General features: G+C 43.5%; 1 protein-coding gene across 1 annotated transcript in view; it reads left to right on the forward strand.

The window, feature by feature from the left end:
- The window catches only part of LOC115191627 (proline-rich protein 12), a 44,123-nt gene extending 41,257 nt beyond the window's left edge, over positions 1-2,866 (forward strand). Inside the window, exon 17 of the mRNA XM_029749414.1 lies at positions 1,547-2,866. Coding sequence (XP_029605274.1) covers positions 1,547-1,681 — 135 coding nt within the window. The 3' untranslated portion in view covers positions 1,682-2,866. The remainder of the gene's footprint in view (positions 1-1,546) is intronic.
- The last annotated feature ends 8,374 nt before the right edge of the window (positions 2,867-11,240 follow it).

Consider the following 11,240-nt stretch of genomic DNA (forward strand, 5'->3'; position numbering starts at 1 on the left):
TGCACCACTCGGGAGCCATAAACAATATGACCAATATATATTGTCCTGCTAATAACAGGGTTAATAATATATCTGTGAGAGTGGTTGTTCCACTGGATATCATAAGGTGAATGCACCAATTTGTAAGTCGCTCTGGATAAGAGCGTCTGCTAAATGACTTAAATGTAAATATCCAACAGGCTTTTATATCATTCTAAATTAATAATAATAATAATCTCTTTGTTTAAAAAATAAGAATATTGTCACGCCCTGACCTTACCCTTTTATTCTCTATTTGGTTAGGTCAGGGTGTGACTAGGGTGGGCAATCTATGTTTTCTATTCCTTTGTTGGCCGGGTATGGTTCCCAATCAGAGGCAGCTGTCTATCGTTGTCTCTGATTGGGGATCATACTTAGGCAGCCTTTTTTCCACCTTTAGTTTGTGGGATCTTGTTTTTGGTACTGTGCTGTGTAGCCCTACTGAACGTTACGTTTCATTTGTATTTGTTTTGTTTTTGGTGTTCATTTTAATAAAGTAAAATGTACGCCTACCACGCTGTACCTTGGTCCAATCCTTCCATCGACGAGCGTAACAAATATTTTGTTTTCAAATAACGTAAAATAAGTGAGGAAAAAGGCCATTTTTGAACATGGGGTGAGACATTGTTACTAATTTGTAAATAAAGCCAGTTTGTTATTTAGAATTATTTATTTCTGTTTTTAGAGGGAGAGATACCAAAAACCTATAATCATCTCATGGGTCTCCCAGTTGAGGGCGGCACGGGTATTGAACCAGCATCTGTAGCAACACAGCTTGCACTGCTATTTAGTGTCTTAGACCATTGTGCCACTTAGGCGCTGTATAACGTGACTGGTCGGGAGTGGCCTACACTACTACAGTAAGACCAAAATAATCTTAACAAAATAATAAAAACCTTAGTGTAACAACAGTTTTAGTAAGTAATACTGAAGTCGTGGAGAATTATCAGTTTCTGTTTAGGTTTATGTCGCCCATTCATTGTCTGTTAGTGACACAGTAGAACCCAAAAGCATAATTAGTTAACTCCCCCTTGCACTGGTCTGGAGCAATGAAGTGGTGACGCAGGGTACCGTACTAAACCACAAATTACCTCTAAGTCCCGCAGCATAATCGCAAAACTTTTTTGGAGCAACCACTGTACCACTTCGCAGCTGAGCAGTTGTTGCTCCTAGACGTTTCCACTTCACAATAACAGCACTTCGAGTTGACCGGGGCAGCTCTAGCAGGGCAGAAATTTAACAAACTGACTTGTTGGAAAGGTGGCATCCTATGACGGTGCCACGTTGAAAGTCACTGAGCTCTTCAGTAAAGCCATGTTTGTCTATGGAGATTGCCTGGCTGTGTGCAGAATTTTATACACCTGTCAGCAACTGGTGTGGCTGAAATAGCCGAATCCACTAATTTGAAGATCCACATACTTTTTGTATATATTACTGTAAATAAGCAAGTGAACTTCAATAGCAAAATAATCAAATGTCTTCCTTGGAGGAAAATAAACTATTCTATTCTCTTTCCCCTCCCTTCCAGACGGACAGTATAGAGCAGGCAGCGGAAGACCCTGGTCAGGAGGAGGTGGTGCAGCAGTGTATGGCCAACCAGGGCTGGCTGGAGACCCTCTTCAACTCCTTCATCGACCTGCTAACCCTCAGCACCAAAGCCTGATGAGGGAGGAGGGGACACAGTCCGAAATAGTGCACTACAATTGGCCAGGGCCTATATGGAGAATAGGGTGCCATTTGGAAAGCAGAATGTGGGTTGGAGAAGGGAGGGGAGGGGAGGGAGGAGGTATACAGTATTTGGGAGACAAAGCAAGAGAGTTGGAGTGGAGAACACTGGACCGTACCAAGATGGAGAGAGAGAGGGGGGTTTCCATTCTAGTTCTTTCCGAGCAAGAAAGAAAGAACAGGCAATGTTCGGTCTGTGAGTACGGTTGAGTTTTAACTTAAAATGGATGCTACTATGAACTGTTTTTAGCGCTTTGTTTAGTTTTTCTCCCACAAAATATCTCTTGACTCAAGAAAAGAGACAGACGGAAGAGAGCAGAGGAGGCGGATTGAAAATAGTGAATGTGTGAAAGGGTATGACTTCTGCCACTTGACCTGAACTGGGAAAGCAGGGGACCACAGTGAATCTACATCCAAACATGCACGGGCACACACACCAACATACAAACACTATATATATATATATACACGTATATGTATTAATAGTTATGATTTGTATTATTTATACAAGGAAATTACCCTCCCTAGCTGGGATTGTTTGCTGTTGTTATTTTAAATAATCATGTTTTATTAGGGTAACATGAAATGGCCTACCTGAAATCCTTTGCTCAGTCCCCCTTTTACAGCTGAAGGGGAAAAAACGAGTGGAGGGGAGCAAAACTGAGGTGAAGGGAGGGAAGGGGAGAGAGGTTAGAGGAGTGTGTGATGTTCCCTTTTTTCTGTCTGCCTAAATAAATTGTGAGGGGGAAAGATGTATTTAAAAACTAAGCAAACTGTGTTCTTTATGTTTGTTCTTCAAAAGACAATGAGAGCAGAGTTTACACCTGAAGTTAATAAATTAAAATAAATATCTGTTCGCTTTCTAAAAGAAAGCTCTGTGGTTTTAGGGAGGTGTAACTGTTAAAAAGCGTATACATTCTGTGTTGACTGTTTTTATTTGATCTGTTTGTTGTTTATGATAATTATTATTTGGGAGGTTTGCCTATTTGTTCAAGCTCTCTTATCTGTAAATATTGTACAGTTACTTCAGTCTCTAAAGCCCAGTTCCTCTTCTGTACATGCTATTCCTGTATTTGACAAAAGCAAATAAAACATTGAAATTGATGAACATGACAGGGAAAAACAACTTTAGCTGTAATTTTGTTTTTCCTCCTAAAACTTTATAAGATAATGCATTAAGTGTGTGGTTGACCACATATCAGGGTTGGGGTCAAATCCATTTAAATTCCAGTCAATTAAAATTGTACACAAAAATTGCAATTCCGATGAGGAACAGTTTGGAATTGGAATTTCGTGTCCTTTTGATTTGCCTGGAAATAGGATTTTCCCAACCCGGAACCACATGTACTATTGTTAGTAAAGTACACTATATATACAAAAGTATGTGGACACCCGTTCAAATGAGTGGATTCGGCTATTTCAGCCCCACTCGTTTCTGACAGGCTGTTATTGTGAAGTGGAAACGTCTAGGAGCATCAACGGCTCAGCCACGCAGTGGTAGGCCACATAACCTCACAGAACGGAACCGCCGAGTGCTGAAGCGCATAGCTCATTAAAAATGATCTGTCCTCGTTTGCAACACTCACTACCGAGCTCCAAACTGCCTCTGGAAGCAAAGTCAGCACAATAACTATTAGTCGGGAGCTTCATGAAATGGGTTTCCATGGCCAAGCAGCCACACAAAATCCTAAGATCACCATGCCCAATGCGCATGGTGGAGGAGGAAAAATGGTCTGGGGCTGTTTTTCATAGTTCAGGCTAGGCCCCTTGGTTCCAGTGAAGGGAAATCTTAACGCTACAGCATACAATGACATTCTAGATGATTCTGTGCTTTCAACTTTGTGGCAACAGTTTGGGGAAGCCCCTTGCCTGTTTCAGCATGACAATGCAACCGTGCACAAAGTGAGGTTCATACAGAAATGGTTTGTTGAGATCGGTATGGAAGAACTTGACTGGCCTGCACAGAGCCCTGAGCCCCCAGCAAACCAAAGTTGGTTCTTTGAACATTCGTTAGGTTGAGGCAAATCTCATCAGAAACAGTCCAGTTGTGTGGATGATTATACAATGTTTGTAGAAAACATTCCCCTGATGTTCAAGAACGTTCCCTTTCACATTTAGTTGTGGCAGTATGTTCTAAAAATATAACTGGTACATTGTGTTATTACATTAACTGGAATTGTTGTGCACAACATTTTAGTGAATGAGAACATTCCAAGGATATTTAATTTAAAAATTTTTCTGGAAGACAAAAATCATTTGTTATCAAAAACATTCTTTGAATGCTTTTGGGATTTTATCATCCTAATGTTCTGAACTTCATTGGAATCTTAGCTAATGTTCTGGGAATGTTCCCGGTTTGCTAGGTCATCTGTTACGTCAGTTAAAGTCTGTCTGTGAAGTTTCTGATCCAGTCAAGTTAATAATTTCTTGTGTGTGAAAATGCTGACAAAACATGTTTTCTCTGACAGCCCCAGAAGACTTTCAGAGGATTTTACCCCTATTGATTATTTTCCTATCCAAGGCAGACACTGTGACAGTACAGTACAGCAGGAATGGTTTATTTATATTTCCACCTGAGAAACCATATGCATTTTACACTACAGCAAATATTGGAGGGGAAAGGAAGTATATACGCAGAGGAATGAATGACAACATTTTGGAAGAGGAAAAAGCATGTTACTCAAAAGTAATGATACCCTTTCCCTTCACATGACAGGGACAGACACCTGCACAATAACTGCTCCCACATCATTGATTACAACCATCATGGACCTGTTATTCCCTTTCCAGTCCAATTGTGATATATGTTCCACATTGGGATAATGTCCTCAGAGTGGATTGGCTCCTTGGTTGGGTGGAGTGTACAAGTACAGGAACACACAAACACACCACACACTCAACCAGATCTATCCCCTGTTACAAGCAAATGGCATTGCACCCTTGAATATAAGTGGGGGTATCTCCAGGAGAGGAACCAGAGTGGAAAATAAAGGATATGGAAGCATAACAACACTACGATTGGCAAGGAATCTGAGGACTCTATTCTCTGCTCCTTGTCCATTCTCTTGCGTTTCTTTCTCTCTCGATGAATGTACCTGGCTACAGTGTTTCTAAGAGTGTTGTTTTGGTGGGTGATGCTACCGTATACAGTACATTCAAACTAGTGCTACACACTCCCAGCTACCCACTGCTCTGAGGCTAGGAAACACTGTTACAACTGATAAGTCCACTATAATTGAGAATTTCAATAAGCATTTCTCTACGGCTGGCCATGCTTTCCACCTGGCTACCCCTACCCCGGTCAACTGCCTGGCACCCTCCACAGCAACCCGCCCAAGCCCCCACCATTTCTCCTTCACCCATATCCAGATAGCTGATGTTCTGAAAGAGCTGCAAAATCTGGACCCCTACAAATCAGCCAGGCTAGACAATCTGGACCCTCTATTTCTAAAATTATCTGCCGAAATTGTTGCAACCCCTATTACTAGCCTGTTCAACCTCTCTTTCGTATCGTCTGAGATTGCCAAAGATTGGAAAGCTGCCACGGTCATCCCCCTCTTCAAAGGGGGAAACACTCTAGACCCAAACTGCTACAGACCTATATCTATCCTACCCTGCATCTCTAAGGTCTTCGAAAGCCAAGTTAACAAACAGATTACCGACCATTTTGAATCACACCGTACCTTCTCTGCTTTGCAATCTGGTTTCAGAGCCGGTCATGGGTGCACCTCAGCCACACTCAAGGTCCTTAACGATATCATAACCGCCATCGATAAGAGACATTACTGTGCAGCTGTATTTATTGACCTGGCCAAGGCTTTCGACTCTGTCAATCACCACATCCTCATCGGCAGACTCAACAGCCTTGGTTTCTCTAATGACTGCCTCGCCTGGTTCACCAACTACTTCTCTGATAGAGTTCAATGTGTCAAATCGGAGGGCCTGTTGTCCGGATCACTGGCGGTCTCTATGGGGGTGCCACAGGGTTCAATTCTTGGGCCGACTCTTTTCTCTGTGTACATCAATGATGTTGCTCTCGCTGCTGTTGAGTCTCTGATCCACCTCTACGCAGACGACACCATTCTGTATACTTCTGGCCCTTCTTTGGACACTGTGTTAACTAACCTCCAGACAAGCTTCAATGCCATACAACTCTCCTTCCGTGGCCTCCAACTGCTCTTAAACGCAAATAAAACAAAATGCATGATATTCAACCGATCATTGCCCGCACCTGCCCGCCCATCCAGCATCACTACTCTGGACGGCTCCGACTTAGAATACGTGGACAACTACAAATACCTGGGTGTCTGGCTAGACTGTAAACTCTCCTTCCAGACTCATATTAAGCATCTCCAATCCAAAATCAAAACTAGAATCGGCTTCCTATTTCGCAACAAAGCATCCTTCACTCATGCCGCCAAACACACCCTCGTAAAACTGACCACCCTACCGATCCTCGACTTCGGCGATGTCATCTATAAAATAGCCTCCAACACTCTACTCAACAAACTGGATGCAGTCTATCACAGTGCCATCCGTTTTGTCACCAAAGCCCCATACACTACCCACCACTGCGACCTGTACGCTCTCGTTGGCTGGCCCTCACTTCATACTCGTCGCCAAACCCACTGGCTACAGGTTATCTACAAGTCTCTGCTAGGTAAAGCCCCGCCTTATCTCAGCTCGCTGGTCACCATAGCAGCACCCACTCGTAGCACGCGCTCCAGCAGGTATATCTCACTGGTCACCCCCAAAGCCAATTCTTCCTTTTGTCGCCTTTCCTTCCAGTTCTCTGTTGCCAATGACTGGAACGAACTGCAAAAATCTCTGAAGCTGGAGATTCCCATCTCCCTCACTAGCTTTAAGCACCAGCTGTCAGAGCAGCTCAAAGATCACTGCACCTGTACATAGCCCATCTGTATACAGCCCATTTATCTACCTCATCCCCATACTGTATTTATTTATTTATTCTGCTTCTTTTGCACCCCAGTATCTCTACTTGCACTTTCATCTTTTGCACATCTACCATTCCAGTGTCTAATTGCCATACTGTATTACTTTGCCACCATGGCCTATTTATTGCCTTAATTCCCTTATTTGACCTAAATTGCACTCACTGTATATAGACTTTTAGTTTTCTTTTTTCTTACTGTATTATTGACTATGTTTTTGTTCATTTCACGTGTAACTCTGTGTTGTATGTGTCTAACTGCTATGCTTTATCTTGACCAGGTCGCAGTTGCAAATGAGAACTTGTTCTCAACTAGCCTACCTGGTTAAATAAAGGTGAAAAAAAAAAAATAATAAACATAGGGACAGATGAGGTGGGGTACAGACACACGGTCCAAATTAAAGTGCTTTCAAGTAAATGGATGAAAGTAAAAATATTTTGAAGTACTACTTAAGTATTTTTAGGGGGTATCTTTAATTTATTATTTATATTTTGTACAACTTTTACTCAGCTACATTCCTAAATAAAATCTGTCGTTTTTTTGGGGGTTTTTCTGACACGCAAAAGTACTTGCTACATTTCAAATGCTTAGCAGGACAGGAAATGTGTCTAATTCACAAACTTATTAAGAAAACACATGGTCATCCCTACAGCTTCTGATCTGGCGTACTCACTAAACACAAATGCTTTGTTTGTGAATGATGTTGGAGTGTGCCCCTGGCTATCCATAAATAAATAAAAATCAAATAAATTGTTCTGAATGGTTTGCTTAATATAAGGAATTTGAAAGGATTTATAGCATTTACTTTTAATTTTGATATTTAAGTATATTTTTTGCATTGTCTTTTACTTTTGATACTTAAGTATATTTAAAACCAAATAGTTTTTGCTAGGTTACTTTCACGTTTACTTGAGGCATTTTCTATTAAGGTATCATCACTTTTACTCAAGTATGACAATTGGATACTTTTTCCACCACTATGCTATATAAATACAAACCAACCTCTATCTATCTTACTCTCTCTCTCTTCACCATCCTATGCTTCTTACTCTACCCTCCTATCTCTCACTTTTCTTTTCTCTCCTCCCTACTTTTCCCTCTCTCCCTCTGATTCCACCTCTTCCACAGTGCTCCCCCTCATCTGACCACACAGGGACTCCAGTCTCCCCCCTGTTGTCACTCCCACTGGTTGGATGATCTTGTCCCTGAGAGAAACAGAGGGAGAAAGAGAGAAAATGGCAACATCCATCTATTTCACACACTTGGATAGTCACTAACTGAAACAGATATGAATGGGGGGGTGAAAGAGAGAGAGAGAGATATGAGTTACTACATGTGCTATGAGGGGTTAATAAGTGGGTTCTAACTAAGAGTTACTTTGAAATGAGCTAGTAAGAGTGACAGGAGTGTGATTATGATGTGGGCACCGTTCTCTTTGCAGAGCACAAAGAGGAGGTCGGCAGCACAGTGCTTCATGTCCGTGTCCACGTCCCCTCACTGTGGCCCCGGCCTCAGTGCCACGTCCCTCAGAGGGGGAAGGATCTGTAGCGGTGGACAGGCAGAGGCAGCTGTTAGTGCTGGGTGGGAGAAAAGACCTGCTCAACCAGTTAGTTGCTATCCAGAACCCATGTAGGGAGGGGACAGACAGAGGCCCCAATATCACAAGTCGAAGCAGGCTTCTCCAACAATGTAAACTGAACATCAGACTAACATTATCATTCTGTATTAAAACCACAATAATCAGTTGGAGTTTCAGCCCAACGGGAGAGAACAGTACCTGTTGTCTGAGGTAGTGGCGTGTCTCGCGGTGCGCACGGCAGCTCTCAGTCAACAGATTCAGGACTGGAGTCACTTTCTCCTTCAACTTCTGACCCCTCATAATGAATTCATAGGGGATTTTGTTAGCTTATGCTTCCATAGCTATTCTCTATTGAGATGCAACCCTCCACTGCACACCATGGGGGGTTATAGGTTAAAGGTCAAGGGTTAAGGGTCAGGGATCAGAGGTAAGGAGACATGGGGCAAACCTGAAATGGCACCCATTTCGAAATGATTCAGAACATATCTTTTCCACTTTGCCACGAAAAAGGAAACATTTAGACAACACCTAGAATGGCCACCATTACTTTCAAAATAAAGATTCAAATACAAATACATGGATAGACAACAGAAGAGGAGACAGCAGAAGCCTTCGTACATACCCCTGAAACTCCTCAGTGAGTTCTTCTCCATCACTGGTCAGCAGCAGGCAGTGATGTAGCACTGCAGCCAGGCGGCGATAGAGAGCTGCATCCTCCTGAGAGGGACATAAAGAGAAGGAGATGTTAAAAAGGCCTCCTGACCATAGATCTAGGATCAGTTTAAACTAACCCCCATTCTTAACTTAAAAAAATACTGGCGACAGCTCCTAGCTACGTACACCTACCTACTCACAAACTAAAAGCCAGCGATGCCCCATAGAAGACGGACAAGGTACAGATTCAATAATTCAATGGAACTCTCCTCCACCCACCTCATCTGGCTCCTGTCTGTGGAAGCTGTATGTGATGTTGAACAGGGTCTTGAGGATCTCCACAGCCCTCTGTGACACCTCCTTAGAGACAGAGGCGCACTGTGGTCGCTCAGCACCTCGTACTCTTCCCCCCACTGCACAGACAGACACAGCAGTGACACCCCTCACTCCTGACAGAGGGAGACAGGGGATATGGAGAGAGAGAAAAGAAAGAGAAATGTAGAGATGGCAGGAGAGAGGGGCATACAGTAGGCCTACCTATCCCAAATCATACGCCTAACCATTATCAGGGAAACCCCAACTCCATCCTCCTCTAGGCTGTTACCTGCTGCAGTTGCACCCTGAGCTCTGGCCTCAGAGCCGTCAGCAGGAAGAGCAGCCGTAGTTCATAAAACTGACCACTTGGAAGAGCTTTGGCACTAATCCCCTGCTTCAGCCTGTCTGATAGACCAGAGAGCAGTCTGAGAGAGAGAGAGAGAGAGAGAGAGAGAGAGAGAGAGAGAGATGCCATACTAGAAATAGTTTTTGCTGTACTCCAACAGTTGCTCTCTCTCACCTCAGAGCGCTGACCCTCTCTTGCGCCCTCTGACTGTTGTAGATTATATTACAAAGGGCTTTCAGGGCCTCCCTCCTCCCCACCTGGTCATCTTCCTCTTTCTCTTCTTTGTCCTCCTCTTCATCCCTCTCTTCCCGGACATCCCTCTTTCCATGCACCAGCGCTCCATGACCCAGAGAGCAGTGGTGCTTGGCAGTGCAGGTTTCCGTGGAGACAGAGCGCAGGTTGCCGTGGCAGGTTTCCGTGCTGAGGGCGCAGCAGGGGTCCCTGGTCACCGATGGGGGTCCCTGGTCCCTGGTCATCGTTGCTCCACCTTGGCTGTTGTTGGCCGTAACCAGGGCTGGACAGGTCTGAGTGGAAGCCTGGGACAAGGGGTGCTGGGTCGGGCTATCACCGACAACATTAGAATCCACGTTGCTAACCACTAACGAGCTAGCATTAGCGCCCCTACTGCACCCACTGACCTCCGTGTCGCTCTGTTTACAGGCATCCAAACTGACATCATCGAGGACACAATTAGCTTTGGAGTACATACACACACACACACTTACGTAGGCCACACACACGCACACACACATAGGCACGCACTTTCACACACATGCACACACCCACTAATGAAACACTGCGCTGAATGGAGATTGGTGTAATGTAGTGTAAGGACCTGTCAGCTCAACTCTCACCCTCCCCCTCCACCTCTGTCTCTCTCTCTTCCTTTTTCTCTCTATTCCTTTCTCTCTGTATCTCTCTTTCCTGTATTCCTATCTCTCTCTCTGTATCTCTCTCTCTTTCTGATGGTGTAATGAGTTTATCTTTTTACCACATCCAGCTCTTTTTGCTGCAGTCATTTGCACAGCCATTATAGTAGAGCCATTATAGGTGAAAGAAAGAAGACAGAAATTATGAATAATGACGTCATTAACATTATGAAGAGATACGACAGAGAGAGAAGAGAGGAAGTGAAGGGGGTGACAGAAGAGAGGGAGATGAGGGGATGAGAGGGAGGGAGGTGGAAAAGAACCATCCCACTGGACATTGTTCCTACGTCATTTCAACAACAAAAATTATATGTGATAACGTTGAATCAACTTGGAAAACTGATTGGATTTGCAAGAAGTCATCAACATAAGGGAATTTTGTATTTTCTTTTACCCAACTTTTAACCTAAATTCAATGACATGGTGACCTTTTTGTTGATGGCACATTCAATTCACGTTATTCGAGTGAGGAAGAAATAGAAATTAAGGGATGACAGAAGAATGAAAGAGAGAGGCAACAGAGAAACGATGCAAAGGAATGACAGAAATAAAGAATAGTTCAAGTCTTTTCTTCGTCCTCACCTTTCTTCTTTCCCTCTCCTCAATATTGAAGAAGCAGCATTCAGCATACTGTGGATAAGATGGGGGGATATGTGGGAGGGAGGGATAAAGATAATTGGAAAGAGAAGGAGAGGGTATAACAGTACAGTCAAGGATATATG

The sequence above is a fragment of the Salmo trutta genome, chromosome 4, assembly GCF_901001165.1.
Source record: "Salmo trutta chromosome 4, fSalTru1.1, whole genome shotgun sequence".
NCBI lineage: Eukaryota > Metazoa > Chordata > Actinopteri > Salmoniformes > Salmonidae > Salmo > Salmo trutta.